Source organism: Lathamus discolor, chromosome 4, assembly GCF_037157495.1.
Source record: "Lathamus discolor isolate bLatDis1 chromosome 4, bLatDis1.hap1, whole genome shotgun sequence".
Classification (NCBI taxonomy): Eukaryota; Metazoa; Chordata; class Aves; order Psittaciformes; family Psittacidae; genus Lathamus; species Lathamus discolor.
This window is the reverse complement of record NC_088887.1, coordinates 108459259-108476486: the sequence shown is the minus strand read 5'-3', so window position 1 is coordinate 108476486 and position 17228 is coordinate 108459259. Positions and strand designations below refer to the sequence as shown.

The following is a 17228-nucleotide window of genomic DNA, read 5'->3' as shown; positions in this document are numbered from 1 at the left end:
GAAAATGTCCCTAAACATTAATCAAAACATGACAGTAGCATTCATATCTCATTTTGATAATAATTAAGGGCTGAAATGCACAGTTTCATATAATCAGTAAAGTTATTAAATAGTTTGCAGTAATTAACTATACAGTGGCCACAAGACCAAACCTGAAGTTTCTTTGACTTATGCTGTTGATTCTGTCTGCTCTGTACTGTTTGTGGCTGCCCATCATGGGACCAGATGTGTATCTGCACTGTAGTCATGTGCCTATCCTGCCTAATGAGAAGTTGTCAGGAAATCGTTTTGGAAGGGCAGACCACAGAGCATATCATTGACCACCACACTAATTTGCCCAACCTGATCACTGCCGAAGTCTGAGAAACTTACAGATATAATCATGTCCAGCAGTAGCCCAAAGGTATAATGCATTGTTTGACAGTCTGTGTCCAGCCTGCATGACCTTGAACTGCTAATAGGAAAGGTGTGGTATGCAGAAGTTCATGAATATTCAGTCCTGTATTGAGTTTAGCCACTTGTAAGATGAGTGACCCCATCATTAGCAGGTGCTTTTCCACAAAAGTGAAAAAAGCTGTTTTGATTTTTGCTGAACTCAATTCTGTCACCATTGTTCAATATACTCATGATGCACAGAAATAAGGCAAGTTCATAATTTAAGATGGAAACATGACATACTTTTGGCAGGTGGAGGGTACATGGCTTCTCACACAATGTTTCAGCATGAACAATTAAGAAAGTTTGCTGGGGAAAAAAGGTCAGCACTGAGAAGTGGTACAGATGTTTTGCTCGTTTGGACTTTGGTTCCTATAATGTAACTGAGGTCCAGAAGTTAGCAGTGTGAGATATTCATGCATAGTGTATCTATCTTTCCTGTTAACAGAACTTCTGTGCTGGAAGCAGTGTAAAGGATATATTTTAATGAAAGGAAAGAAGTTTTAGTTCTGTTGTGCCAGGCAATGGCTATAGATCTTATCTTGCCTGGCAAAAGCAACAACAAATCTCAGACCATCTTTTCTTTTTTTCTCCTTCCCAGTCCCCTCTTAATCGTCTTCTGAGAGTGTTGACTAAGAGCAGTACAGAAAGTGAGGTGGAATGTGCTGCCTTAAATAAAGTTAAAAATATCTGTTCTGTAAGGCTTGGTTCCATCTAGACTGAAGAAAACTTTTAAACTGAAAACCTGATAGACAAAGAGGGGTCAATACATACCCATGTTGTAGAATATGGACTGTGCTGTTTAACAGGGAGAGTTCTGCTGAATGGGAACTGTCTTGTCAGTAACAACTTATTTAGAGCAAGTACCACCCATATTTAGTATTTTCCCCTATTGGTGATGTGATTCTGTTTCTTCAATTTTCATCAGCTTTTTTTTTTTTCTGGCTCTCTTCCGAGTAACTTGCAATTCAGTGTATTTTGTACCTTCTGATCTCAAGCATCTTTAACCTTTTCCTAAGGAAAAGCCAAATACTTAGTGCTGACCAGTCAAGAAGTTGCCTAGCTGTGCAGAGGGGCTGTATATATGAGTAAATCAGTAGGAAGGAGCAGAGTGTACACTGGAAGACCTGCATCTGTACACTGGAAGACCTGCATCTCAAATCTTTTAAATATATTCAGAGTACAAAGGCAGTTCAAATAGAACACTGAAGTAGGAAAGTTCTGACAGCACTCTGGCTTGCTTTACAAGAAATATTTAGGTAAGAGGGTAAAAAAATTATTTGAGCCTGGGAAAATCAAAACTACATCAAAAGAAAGTGCTAATGTGCATTTGCGTATTATTTTAAATGTTTGATGTTTAATCTCTTTTTGACTGGCAATTCTATTTACTGAATTCATTAATAATTGGTCTTATTTGCTGTCTGGTGTAGTTGGTACCTTTGTAAATACTAACATGAAATACTACTAATTCAAAATCATACTAGACTGATGGAAAAATGTTGAAAAAAACAGTAAAAACTTAATACTGTAAAGAACTCTGTTAATATCTAAAGCTATGGCCAAACAACGGTGACTGGGGTATGTGGCAGTATGTTGAAGTAAACGGCCATCTGTACATAGCTTGATATTTTTAGCCATTGTCCTTAGTCATAAAATGAATGCATGTAAGATGATGTTTCCTTATAAGTGTGAAAAATAGGTGTGTGGCTGATTAAATTTGTGTGCACAAGCCTTTTCTAAAGAATTAATGCCTTCCACAGTTGTCAGCATGCTGGTATTATGCCTTAATACTCTATTCATCTTACAAATAGGAGCAATTGCCATTGTGAAGGAACTATATAGATCAATTTTGGATTGTTCCAAAAATGACAATATAATATAGTATTACTCATAAGATCATAACAGAAATGCCTTTTAACTCAAAGAAGATTGTGATTCAAATGATCTGTTAAAACATTTTAATAAGTTACTAAGAGTGATTTAAATACCCAGTCTTCCATAGAAGTAATTCACAAGAGAGATGTGAAATAAATCTTTACTTAAGGAGTTCTATGAAATTCCTCATATGAAGATGACAGACACATATTATGAAAGAATGAGAAATGTTTTACTCATGAATCACAGATGTATGCAAATGACATGAAATACAAGCAACTTCCACCGTGAGCACTCTAGTTTTAAAGTTTCTACATGCTCCTTGGTTTACCTGCATGACGTACCTCTTTCAGGAGTTATCTGGACATTGTAGCTCTTAAAAACCATGCTGCAGATCTGGTGTTTTGGACTGTGTTCCATAATTACACTGCTTTCAGAAGCCTCACTCAATGCAAATGCATTTACCTAACTGCTTGCCAGGAAAAGACTAAATTGAAAAAAACCAATTCTGTGCTTTACTCATTTTTTATTTCAGTATCCTTCTGGTTGACCCGTTTTGTTTGAGCTGCTCTTTTAAATCATTTAAAACTCATATATGACAAAAGAAACTAATATTAAAATCAAGTAAATAATTTCTATTTAAAAATTAATAATTTAAAGAAAAAAAAATAAGGAAATGGGACTTTTAGTTGTGGGGTTACGAAGATGTGACTGCTTTGGAACTTTGGGAACATTTCTGAGAGAAATGGGACTTAGAAAGGATGATGACCAACAGACGACAAGGAAGGAATCAAAGGAAAGCACAGATGTGGAAAGGTGTGGAAGAGTCAGATGGAGTTAAGAAAATCATAGGAAGAGATGCTTATAAGCAACGCAAGGATGTCTACAGAACAGATGGTAACTATTTTTGTTAGAACAGCTCCTGTCTTTAAAATCATGAATAAGATTCAGATGTTATTATCACAGCTTGTTCATCAGCCTTCAGAACTGAATATCTATAACTTTCTTCAATAATCCAAGAAAGCAATTGAATAAAGCTGCCAACCATCATCTCCAAGATTCCTGTACTTACCATTTCAAAGTCTTATTCAGTCCTAGAACAAAAAAGGAATATAGCACCCTGGGCCATAATAGAATAATAAAATCATAGAATGGGTAAGGTTGGAAAGGACCTTAAGATTGTCTAGTTCCAGCCCCCTGCCATGGGCAGGGACGCCGCACACTAGATCATGTTGCCCAGTGTTCTATCCGACCTGGCAATAATAAAACAACCTAGTCTAAAAGATTATCAAACTTTGTCAATGGTGAATGATAACGAATACTAACTATATATAAAAGAAACATACAGAATACATACATAGTCAATTATCAAATACTTAAGAGCAACATTGGTATCAAACATTAAATGATGGTTCACCTAAGCAAACATATGCTTACATATGTAGCCTACCAGTAGGTGAATGTAATGCAGTCAGATTTTGCAGTGGTGTTCCCAGGGTTAAATATTAAGAAAGTAGTTAAAAAGCAGCACGCTTCCAACTGTCTTTACTGAAAAGTAGGGTCAGCTTTTGAAAAGATCTGTTTTTCAAACTCATGTCTAGAGATTTCATGTCCATCACATTAATCTGAACAGCTGTTAAAATGAGAGCATTTGTGCTCACCCACCCCCCTTTTTTTCAAACAGAACATTCTAATGAAACTAACTGCCATTACCTGATATATTGCTTCATTAGCATTAATTGCCATCTATAAACTACTACTTTCCAACATCAAATAATTTCTGGTTTTCTTATCATGTATTTCTTATGATATTTCATTTTCAAGTGATGGTATTTTTTCATCAGAGACATAATAGGAAGAAAACGGTGTTAAGGAAGCATGATGTATGCAGGAAGAATTTGATGATGTTTTCACAGGGAAAACCCTGAAGCCAGTTTCATAAACTTGACTTACTTAATGACATTGTAAAATCATTTAGCTTTTTCTTTTCTATTTTTCCCAGAAGTCTTTCATTAAATACTCCATTTTTGTCCAAATAAGTTCTTTCTTATCTTTAAGATAAAAGCCAGGACATATTTCTTCAAGATCTTTGTACTGCAGGAAGATGATTATTTGCACAACCTTTATTGCTCTCCAGCTGGGTTATAAGAAGGAAAGATACAACATAGAAGCAATTAATAGAAATACAAATTGGAAACTTCATTGAAGTGTTTTTTGAGGTGATTAAGTCTTTCTGTGATCATGAACTTACAATATTTGTTCCAAGGAGATTAAAGTAGGGATTTTTACTTTCAGAAGTATAAAAATTTTAGTTACCAGTGAATCTGATTATATCAACACATACATACCAGTTTTATTTAAAAGTAAAATTTAGTTGTTGACTCAGATCAGGCAAAATTTAGAGAATGACAAGTGGCTTCTAAAATATCCTACAGACTTTTTATCCGATCCTCTTTTCTAATTCCCTCTTTTACTCCGTGGAAAACTTGTTTCTGTTCTACATTAAATGCATATGCTATTAGTCTTTTGTAAGGCCATTGTGTATTTAAATGAGTATAAATACTCATTTAATAGTAATAAAACATAAAATATATTACTTGCCAAAGGAAGCTACTGAATCCCCCTTCCTCAGAGGTATTAAAATAAAATATAAAATATATTACTATTTATAAAAAAAAATATATTACCATATAATAGTAATAAAATGAGTTGAAAAATAATAAAAACAAATAGCAGAAAAAAGTAGCAATGAATATACATTTAAATTAAAGCTAGATAAGAATATATCCATGAAAACTTACTTACAAAAAGAACCAGTCATTACAGTTACAGTTTAATATTTAGACTCCATTGAAAAGCATCTTTCCACAAAAAAGAAAAAAACAGTCATTAGAGGTCTATGTACCATATATAGTAAGGTGGTTACCATAGCAAGATTTACAGACCCTGTCCCCAAATATGATGATCTGTATGAGGAAATACATGATAATATTCAGTATCAGTAATGCTGACTTAAGCCAGACTTTAAGCATCCTCTACATAACTGACATAACTAACTACAATCAGGTAGTTATGTGTACTGCCAGCTTGCAATATGTGTATATGCCAGCATCAAAGTTAAGGGGAAATTTATCTTGGCCAAGGGGATTTGAATTCTATGCTGTCACTTCTCTGACTCTGTATAGAAGAAAAGCAGTATACATGTAAGTCTATAGAGCTTATCTCTGATAAAAGGGTAATGTTTGATAAATAATTTTTTATTTGGAAAAAGAACCAGATAGTGCTTACCCCTCTCTCATCAGAGGGCAATTACTCATCTGAGTAGCTCCAGTCTTTATTTCAGTGGGAGGAAGGAATTCAAAATAAGTGATAAAAGGGGAATTTTTCAATATTTTATAACCCTCTCGATTTTTACAGTCTTCAGTAAATTTGCAATCCCAAACATATTTTGGTTCGTATGGTGTAGTAGTCATTAACATAAGTCACTGGATGATAATTTGATGATAATAGCTATTGCTGAGGGTGAATATAGTTCCTGTATTTTCATCCTTTAAAGTAATAAGAAGATTGAATTATTGTCATTGGTAGATGCTAGTTGAATTTGTAAAGGTCAGCTTAAAATAGCTGAAATTCATTGTGACTATAATCTGTTGTAGAATTTGGGTCATTAAGTACATCTAAAAGACTATTCATTATATGTGTAACAGTGCTTCCTTCTTAAAGTTAAGGAGACTCTCAGTGGCAGTTAGTGGCCAAAAAAGGAGCTAGATCCCTGTATTTTTGCAGCAGATCTGCAGAAGACACACTAACTCACACCCACCCTGGAGTACTACTTGAACATACATTTGCAGTGTACCCTTGTGGCAGTGAGATCTAATAGCATACTGGGCTGTATCATTCCACCCTTATGTCTGGAGTGCTGTGTTAAGCCCTCTCCAGTATGACAGAGCTATGAGCAAACTGAGCAGTGTCGCATAGGATGCCATTAAGATGATCAGGGAGTGGAAGTATAAGAGGCTGAAGAAGTTGTGTTTGTTTAACCTGCAGAAAAGAAGGCTAAAGGGGGCTTCTAACTTTGCCTGCTACTAGGAGGACAAGAGGCAAGATGCCAGACTTTTCTCAAGAGGTGCACAGCAAAAGGGCAAGAAGCAGCAGTCATAGGCTGCATTAAAGCAAAATGCAACTGGATAGAAGGGGAGGAAATATTGCTGTTAGAAAGGTTAACCATGGGAACAGGTTGCCCAAGGAAGCTACTGAATCCCCTTCCTCAGAGGTATTAAAATCCCACTTCAACAAGACCATAAGCACCTTCATCTGAGTTCCAACCAGGCTGACCCTACTATTAGCATGCAGTAGAACTAGGTGACTTCCAGAGGTAACCTCTGATTAGCATTCTTCTGTGATTCTGTCTTGCCGTCTCAGCTGACACTTTGGAAGGACCCAGGTTGCTTACAGACCCCATATCAGACTTTCTAGTCCAATGCAGAAGTCTTAGATATTCTAGGGCATCTAAAATAAGCTGAAGACCAGGCAGAGAGCACCAAAGTACATGTAATGGCACTGGACAGCTATATTGGCAACTGAGTCATGCCCCATCTGTTTAATTGGTCCTCTCACGTTGTCCTCTGCTTAGATCAGTAAGCAGGAATAGAATACTCCTGAAACACAGTGCTGGAGTTGACCATATGAAAATACACCCATGGATTTCTTTATAATAATAATAATTGGAGGGAGAAGAATTACCCATTATGCAGAAGATAGAGTGGTTAAAGTATTCACTCAGGGATGAGTGACTCAGATCAGCTGTCGTCTCTTTATACAAGGTTTCAAATTATCATGCCTCATCTCCTTTGATACTTGCCTTTCCATTTTACCTATGTGAGGACTGCATGTTTCACTTTTTCCTGATGAAGTTATTCATCATGCAACACATTCTGGACTCATTAGGCCTGACAGAAAATGTGACACCATAGCCTTTTTGTCACATCACTGTGTAAGAAGTGTGATCTCCTATTCCTGCTATGGTTTCATCAATAATCCATTTTACAGTGAAATGTTTCATGGGTTTGGTTGGGGTTTTTTTTGGTTTTTTTTTTTTTTTTTGTATTTCTAATGACTATTTTATAAAGACAATGCCTAGATGGGTAAAGACATTTAGTTAGTAAATCATACTGAGAGGGAAAAGTACCAATTGCCAGTGTTTGCATGATCAGTGTCTGCAGTGATCATTCAGAACTGATTTTTAGAGATCTCTAGACTTGTGTTTAATCATAGAGAACAACAAAGTGTAAGAAGTGCTGACAGTAAGGCATCCTTACTTTGATCTCAGAGGGCATAATTGTATTATTCATCACGTAAAAGGAGAACTAGAGAAAAAGAGGAAACAGGAGCAGCAGGTGTTCTATTAATGTATTAGAGACATTTTTCAAGGTGATGAGAGATGTATGATTCGGACAGAAAATGTATATACACAATCACAGAATCACAGAATCACAGAATCCCAAGGGTTGGAAGGGACCTAAAAAGATCATCTAGTCCAACCCCCCTGCAAGAGCAGGGTAACCTACAGTACATCACACAGGAACTTGTCCAGGCGGGCCTTGAATATCTCCAGTGTAGGAGACTCCACAACCCCCCTGGGCAACCTGTTCCAGTGCTCTGTCACTCTTACAGTAAAGAAGTTCTTCCTGATGTTAACGTGGAACTTCCTATGTTCCAGTTTACACCCATTGCCCCTTGTCCTATCACTGGCACAGTGATATACACAATGTGCTGCATGTTCTCTGTAATAACACTTTAATTCTAATAAAAGACCAACAAGTACTTGCACACCATTCTGTATGAAAATCTGACTAATTCTATGCTTCTGAAAGCAATGGCTTTGCATCTTTTGGTACTGCATTACTCATGGAACCAGAACTGAATCTGTAGGAGCATTACATTTTTAATAGACTTTTATTGAGAACTTATTTTAAGTAAGGTGCTTTAATAAAAATTAACTAAAAAATTAAATTGCATAGCAATACCCCAGAGCATTCAGGTTTTTGGCTTATATTCAACACTTCAATGATTCTAGGTGGTAGGAGAAAAGTGAAGCATACAGAGTAGGTGATAGCCATAGGTTATCAGAAATTATGGATAGCAGAAGAGAGTAAGAAAAGAAAAAATCTTTTAGAAGGGCCTGTTGTGATAGATGAGAGCTGACGGTTTTAAACCAAAAGAGGGGAGATTCAGGCTGGACTTGAGGAAAAAATTCTTTACAAAGAGGGTGGTGAAACTATCCCACGTTGCCCAGAGAGGTGATAGATGCATCATCCCTGGACACATTCAAGACCAGAGTGGATGTGGTTTTGGGGAACCTGATCTGGTTGAAGATGTCCCTGCTCGCTGCAGGGGGCTTGAACTAGATGACCTTTGAAGGTCCCTTCGAACCCAAACTGTTCTATGATTGTATGATGATCTTACAACTATTTTCTTTTTTTTATGTCACATCTCTCTGAATTAATCTACATTCCATAACAGTAGAATTAATAAATATCTGTCAAATTTCTGGCAGTATACAGATACACACATTAGATCAATCAATTCACGCTGTTTGAGAAAGGTTTTTCCTGTTTTTACTATGAGAAATGTGAAAAACCCTTTTTTAACAAGATATCCTGTGAAATAGATTCAGCAAATTGAGAAGATAAATGTTCCCCTAGAAGGGATCAAGTTAGGCTTGGTGCAACTCAGGTCACACTTTGGTTCTTTCAAATCATTTCTTTTTCTTTTTTTTTTTTCCAATGTGTTTTTAAGTTATTAAAACTTCTGTGTCTACCAAGGTATTGAGAAGGAAAGAGCAGAAGTGCCACTATTGAGACCCAGCAATTCATTTTCAAAGATGACTGCCTTTGTACCAAGGAAATCAGTAGATAACATTTCCTCTAAACATACAGTATCTTCATTACATGAAAGTATTTTTCTATAGTTGTGTGGAAATAATTAACAATTATATATAAATTAACAGTATGTATTTGTGAGTCTTCTAGATATATTGCTGAATATTGTTTGCAGGTTTGCACGATAATTCAGACACACTTAAAGCACTTTCTAATTATTATTTGAAACATTACACTATAAAACCTCACAGCTTAGAACTGAATCTGTGGAAGGCAACCATTGATAGAGATCTAACCTTGCCTCACTTACCCAGAACTGTTTCTTTTGCTATAAAAAAAAATATGACTCTTCAGCACCTTTTCACTTTTTGCAATACACTTCTCAGAAATAAAGTCATGCTTTGGAGGAGCTTTAGAGAATAGCTGAATTGTGATGGGTAAAGCTGTGTCAGGGTGCACATGTCTAGCAGAGTATAATGTACTGCAGAGTTCAGCTTTCTGTCCTAACCATCTTCAAATAGAAACTGTATCGGGTTTTATGCCTTAAAATCGTTGCCTTAGTTTAGGATATTATGGTTTCTATAACCCTTTCTGTGCTTGGTGGGCAGTTAAAAGCAATACTTTGTGTCTGCCAAATGAATTACTAAGCAAATTCTATAAAACTTTATGGTATGCATCTCTCGCATCAGCTACCATGCAGATTTTAGGAAGTACCAGAATACATTTCTTAGCGTATCAATCATCCACCACCTAATGTCATTTTAACATAAGATCTGGGAGGAAAAAAAAAAATAGTCCTAATGCTGTTTCTTTTGAGAATTACTGCCTGGAATATACTTAACATTTATGGGAGCAGGCATGGTAAGACAGGTTCCTGCTGGAAAGGAAGCAGCTCAGCGCCTCTTGCTCCCATGAATAGTCTGTGAAATGCATTTGTTAAAAATATATTAAAAACATTTATTAAAAAGGAGTCTTAACTGCTTTGACCATTCTCTGTAGTTCTAATTCTGACCACAGATTTAGATGATGACTATCAAATCGACACTCAAATTTACGTTATATGAATTTTTAATTGATCAGGTTGTAGAAAGGGTAGTATTAAGGGTTTGATTTATATCCGCTTACCAAGTCAATACTGTAGAACAGGATGTTTTACTGAATTTAGGATTTGGTAATACATAAAGACTGTCTTGCAGATAATTATTTTAATTTTTGGAGTACGAGATCAAACTGCAAATATTCTTGTAGCTTTTTGAAATTCTTCTAAGAACATAACCAGTAACAATTGTTAGATATGTGGCACCAAACTGACATTTGCTATGTAGAGCTGAGGGTCCTGCTCTTACATGGGATGCTTGTAATTTTAGAGCATTTAAGCCTCCCTAATCATAAGAGATGATGCTGCAAGGACTTTGATAATTAGATTTTATTTAAAAAAAAAAAAAAAAGATGATAGGCTCACACTGATCAGAGAATCTCAGCAGTTCCAACAAGAGCAGGAATGTTTGCCTTGGTAAGTTCATCAGGGATTTCCTAAATTCCCTGGAAACCCAGTCTGAAAGCATGACTCCAGGCACAGTTTTGAACAACAAATCTGACCTTGCAAATAGACTTACCCAATTTTAGTACTTACAGGGCCACTATCCTTAGAATATCTGGGTTCTTCATGATCCTTAACATACTTAAATGTGTCATTAAATTACTAAGACCACAATTCAAATTATTAGCAATTTCTATAGAAAGCTGAAGAAAACTGATGTGATTAATCCATTATTCTACTGTGCTTTGCAGGTCCTAAAATGGTAGAATTCCATGGTCAGCAATTTCAGATCAACTCAAAGGACGGCAAACCACTTTTTACAGTGGATGAAAATGAGGTTGTAATTGGCACAGATAAACTTCGAGTCACAGGTTTGTAACAGTTTGAGAAATGCCCAAATAGCCACAAGAAAAACACAATGAAAAATGCCATTTTTAAATACATCATTTTGTCAATGCAGGTTCTGGTTTTACCTCATTAGGGAATAGAAATCTGAAGATATAACCTTTGTCAACAAGTAATCAGTTAGAACTTTTAAAAGCAAAATTATAATGCATATCACAGTAAAATAATAAATATGTATATATGTATATTTTATTTTAGTGATCGGTGCTTTTTTTTTCTGAATTATTAAATGTTTCCGATGCACGATGTTAACTGAGGCTGAAAAAATTCTAGATAATACAAATTGAGTTGTATTGGGTTTTATTTGTGAAAACATTTTTAGATTCTCTCTGCTATTTTTATATGATTTTATCTTTCAAAGTGAAAGCCACTATATTTCTGCTTTTTTGTGTAGACGTATGTGACAGAATGGTATTTGTAATATATTTTAAATGCCATTTGTCAAAGACTAGTTTGTCTTAGGCTATTTCTTCAAATCACCGAAGTCCTCATTTACAAAATAAGATGTCAGTTATCACATGAAAAGCTACTTCCTTTCATATGACCTGATAAAGTCAACATTCATTTTCCAAGTATAAGGTTGCATTAATGCAGATGTATCAAGGTGTGATTTCTCCTTAAGCAGAAGAATCCATCAAAGGGAATAACAAGAAATATTCTATAACTTGTTTTCAATTACATTTTTAATATTTGTAACCTGAGTGGAGCTATCATGATTAACTTTTGCTAATTATTGGTCCCCTGAAATCTTGAGGTCTTAATTTGAATTGATGTATTCATATTACTACAAATGTAGTAACTATACAATTGGTGTTTCAAAGCCAAAGTTAAGTTATAATAAATGTGTTAATAAATTCTGTTTATGCCTGAGGGTCTTATCTTAAGTTTTTTACTATTTAACTTAATTGAAATTACAACTGTGTTTAACCAGGAAGCCATATCAAATAATTATTGTTTGCCCAAGGGATGCTAAACTCTAATAGAAAAGCATGTTTAACAAAGATATGAAAAACAGCATAATTGTTAACTGATTTGGAAAAGTCTATCTCTGCTCAAAGTAAGTAAAAATAATTCATACACGAGTGTAAAAAACATGTAGTCTGACTTGTCCAATATTAGTCTTTACACCGCAAGGATAATTGTTTACTTTAGCAGATACTGTAGAAAGACGCATTGCCTGTTTCTTTTTTACGCTGTAGTACAAGTTAAAAGCAAATCCATTAAAATCAGTGAGGCTATTTCAGTGTAAAATTAATAGGAGTGAGAGGACATTCATACCTACTTTGCTTCAAATTCATAGAATCATAGAATAGTTAGGGTTGGAAAGGACCTCAAGATCATCTAGTTCCAACCCCACCTCACACTAAACCATGCCACCCAAGGCTTCATCCAACCTGGCCTTGAACACTGCCAGGGATGGAGCATTCACAGCCTCCCTGGGCAACTGATTCCAGTGCCTCACCACCCTAACAGGAAAGAATTTCCTCCTTATATCCAATCTAAACTTCCCATGGTCAAGTTTTAACCCGTTACCCCTTGTCCTGTCACTACAGTCCCTGACAAAGAGTCCCTCCCCAGCATCCCTATAGCCCCCCTTCAGATACTGGAAGGCTGCTATGAGGTCTCCACGCAGCCTTCTCTTCTCCAGGCTGAACAGCCCCAACTTCCTCAGCCTATCTTCATACGGGAGGTGCTCCAGTCCCCTGATCATCCTCGTGGCCCTCCTCTGGACTTGTTCCAGCAGTTCCATGTCCTTTTTATGTTGAGGACACCAGAACTGCACACAATACTCCAGGTGAGGTCTCACGAGAGCAGAGTAGAGGGGCAGGATCACCTCCTTCGACCTGCTGGTCACGCTCCTTTTGATGCAGCCCAGGATACGGTTGGCTTTCTGGGCTGCGAGCGCACACTGAAGCTGGCTCATGTTCATTTTCTCATCAACCAGCACCCCCAAGTCCTTCCCCAAAGGGCTGCTCTGAATCTCTTCTCTGCCCAGGCTGCAGCAGTGCCTGGGATTGCTCAAGGTGTAGTACCTTGCACTTGTCATGGTTGAACTTCATAAGGTTGGCATCAGCCCACCTCATGAGCGTGTTGAGGTCCCTCTGGATGGCATCCTTTCCCTCCAGCGTATCAACCGGACCACACAGCTTGGTGTCATCGGCAAACTTGCTGAGGGCGCACTCAATCCCACTGTCCATGTCACTGACAAAGATCTTAAACAAGACCGGTCCCAACACCGATCCCTGAGGAACAACACTCGTTACTGGTCTCCAGCTGGACACTGAGCTATTGACCACAACTCTTTGCATGTGGTCATCCAGCCAGTTCTTTATTCACCGAGTGGTCCACCTATCAAATTGATATCTCTCCAGTTTAGAGAGAAGGATGTCGTGTGGGACAGTGTCGAATGCTTTGCACAAGTCCAGGTAGATGACATCAACTGCTCTACCCCTGTCCATCAATTCTGTAGCCCCATCATAGAAGGCCACCAAATTGGTCAGGCCGGATTTCCCCTTAGTGAAGCCATGCTGGCTGTCACCAAGCACCTTGTTGTTTTTCATGTGCCTTAGCATGCCATCCAGGAGAATGTGCTTCAGTATTTTACCAGGCACAGAGGTGAGACTGACTGGTCTGTAATTCCCCAGGTCTTCCATTTTCCCCTTCTTGAAAATGGGGGTTATATTTCCCTTTTTCCAGTCGTCAGGAACTTCACCTGACTCCATGATTTTTCAAATACGATGGCCAGTGGCTTAGCAACTTCATTCGCCAGCTCCTTCAGGACCCACGGATGGATTCCATCAGGTCCCACGGACTTGTGTGCGTTCAGTTTTTTAAGATGGTCTCGAACCAGATCCTCACCTACAGTGGGCCCAAGGTCTTCATTCTCACAGCCCCTGTGTCTGCCTTCTAAGAACTGGGTGGTGCTGTCAGAGCCTTTGCCAGTGAAGACCGAGGCAAAGAAGTCATTCAGAACCTCAGCCTTCTCCAAATCCTGTGTAGCCAGTTCTCCTGAGAGCTTCCAGAGATTAATTTATTAATTTAAAATAAATTAATTTTAAATAATAAATAATTAAAAATAATTTATTAAAATTGTGATTTAAATGATACTATTAGCATGAAGGATGAATTAGCAATACTTTGCATACTGAGATAATTTTTTAAATATTTTAGATAAAGAACAAGATCAATGTGGAATAAATTTTGAAAAGCTCATATCATAAGAAACAGAGTACCTCAGGCTTAAAATACACAACATCTTGCAATATTTTAGGTATAGTGTAGGGGACTATTTGATTTTAGTTTTAGTTTGATTTCATTTATGTGAATTATGAAAAGCTCAGTAACAATTTGTTAGAAAACCTGAAAGGCTCCAACTAAAATATAATGTAGCAGAGAGCAAATGTCTGTGATTTAGGATCTTTCAGGAAAAAATAAAAGTCTAAGAATACGGTAGTAGAATCCAGCACCTCAGGAATTGCCATTTTCCAACAATTTGGTATGTTTGACCTCATGATATTTCAGTTAGATGTTTTCTGGCCTATATGGTAGAATGAAACAGCAGCAGACCCTCTCTTTGTTCTCCTAAGAAGGGCAAACGCCTGGGGAAAGCCATGAGCAGCAAGGTGTCTCAGGTACCTCACAGGGTCTCAGGTCTTGATGCTCAAGTTTAGACAACTGAATTGAACCTGGTCAACACAGTCAATGCAGTCTACAGCATGAAGGAGGCACCTAGGCCTGGCATGGGGAGAGCTACTCTGCTGGCCAAATACAGTTGTCTACTTTAGGATGAGCTCAGCGGCTCACTCATCTCCCTTGAATATAGTGGCTGAGTTCATATGCTAAAACTTGATCATCCAGCAGTATTTGAAACACGTTTGGATATTGCTTTATCTACAAGAGACACTTCATTTGATCATGACAGCTAGAGGCCAAGCATGGTGAACAAGGGTATTTTAGATTACAGTAGGTACATATGAATAGGTAACTGAATTCTGCTTCTATGTCATCTGTGACCCCTACATCATAGACACCATAGACACTTAAATTTAAGTGTATGAAAGTGAATCTCAGCTCAACCCTTCATGACAGTTAATGCTACCCAGAGATGTACTCCAGTTACAACCTTTTCAATATTCTGTAATGACCTGCATCTTTTGCAGACATTTATTACTCTGCTACAGAAGTATCAAACATCAACATTTTGTTCTAGTAGGGTTTTTTACATTCAGTTGGCATTGGTGACAGTAAAACCCACCTTATAACAGTGTATTAGCTAGCAAATAAATTTCTGCTTTATAACTAACAATATTGTCATGGCAGTAGGAGTGAAGTCACAGGACTAGCTGGAACCAGAATCTTCCTGTACAAATGGCTAGAGTCCATGGCCGTAGGAGTCCACTTCTTCACTCCTTTGCCTGCCCTTCAAACTTGCTAACTGGAAGTCTGTCCATAGAAGGGAGAAAATAGGCTCAAGCAGATAAAATTATATGCAATAAAATCCATTCAGCAGATAAAAAATGGTCTCAAGTACTGCACACAAAAATTTTTAACAGGTACAAATAATAGTTTATATATCATGACTGTTGTATTGGGTAATATTTTGATGGTGAGAAGGTAAGAAATTAATAGAATGTATCTGCTTGGCCTCCACTTTTCTTGAAGAAAAGGTGGCAGGGCAGAGGGGATTAATATCTTTATGGAGAAGCATATTGTATTGGCCTTTCTACAGTTTACTACTTGTCCTGCTTGTTTGTCTTTCATAATGTCTTAAAGATTTGCTGAGAATTGTCAGTGATTTTCTAGTGCTCTGTGCTATGGAAAAGTTTACAGTTTGAGTAGTTACTGATGAAGTGCAACGTGAAGATATATGTTTGATTTAAACACCTTTGCTCAGAAGGTGGGGTAAGTAGGGGACAATTTGAGGGTATGAATAAACATTCTGTTAGACTTTGAAGAGGCAGATAGTCTATGCTTGATAGGGTGTGTAGGTTGTATTAATGAACCTTTCTGACTTCAGTCCTCATTAAGAAAATTAGTATCTTGAGCTTGTGTATTGTAGGATTAAATTCATAAGTAATAGTCTATAAAACAGTAAATGTAGTAATATTCATATCATATTTGATATTATTTCTTTACAGTTTAAAATACAAAGCAGGCAATGAAGATAAGAAATTTATTTAGGGCCATTTAAAAAAAATTTTGCCCTGAGATTATTTTTGGGGTTTTAGTGTCATACTTAATTTTTCTCACAGGAAGGCAAGGTTTTACTCTTACCTAGAGGTGAAAGCTTAAAATATGCAGATAAGCCTTTTCATTCCCATTACACTACCACCACCACCACTCTGACTAGTGCATTAATGCTGATATTTCCCATTAGCTTTCTTCCATTATGAATATTTAGGTCTGTAACATTTGCAAAGATTTTGTGGAATTTTAGTTCTCTCTATTAACTGTAATGGAAGCTGTACTTTAAAAGTCTTACCACTTATTTTGTTGTCTCAAGTAGTTTAAAATTTCTCTGTCTTCACACTTCTTGGATTTCATTTTAAAATTTACACATGAATTTTTACATTACCCATGTACTGGGTTGTTCCAATCAATGCTGTAATAGTAGTACTGTAGCTATATTTTAATTGTCTTATTAACTGTTAATATATGGTTACTTATCTTTTTTTTAATATCAATGTGGCCATATAAATCACTGTTGCTGTTTTCTTTCCATTTGAACTTTTATATATATAGTTTTTGTTGGTTTTTTTTTTTTTTGCAGGGCCTGAAGGAGCACTTTTTGAACATTCTGTAGAAACACCACTTGTGAAAGCAGAAGCCTTTAAACAGCTTAGGTAAGAATTAATACATAAAACCATTGATAAGTAAACATTGTTTACTATAGATATTCAGATTTTTTCTGAACATGGCATTGTCAACAGCATTTACAGAACTGTAATTTAAAACAAATTACTGTTTTAAACTAAAATTATACATTGCTCTGCAGTTTTCAAAGATATTATGAATGCTTTATTGGTGGTGGTGAATATTTAAAGCCACATAATATTCTGTGGAAAGTTTTTCAATAAACTTCTATTTTTCAG

At 36.6% G+C, this 17228-nt stretch overlaps 1 protein-coding gene across 5 annotated transcripts in view; it reads left to right on the top strand.

Moving 5' to 3' along the window:
* Positions 1-17228, top strand: part of SGCG (sarcoglycan gamma) — a 126895-nt gene that overhangs the window by 85020 nt on the left and 24647 nt on the right. For 4 of the 5 annotated variants that reach the window (XM_065678537.1, XM_065678536.1, XM_065678535.1 and 1 more), the window contains 2 exons: positions 10983-11102; positions 16907-16979. In XM_065678537.1, the coding sequence (XP_065534609.1) occupies positions 10983-11102; positions 16907-16979 (193 nt within the window). The remainder of the gene's footprint in view (positions 1-10982; positions 11103-16906; positions 16980-17228) is intronic. The other variant, XM_065678538.1, reaches the window with a different exon arrangement.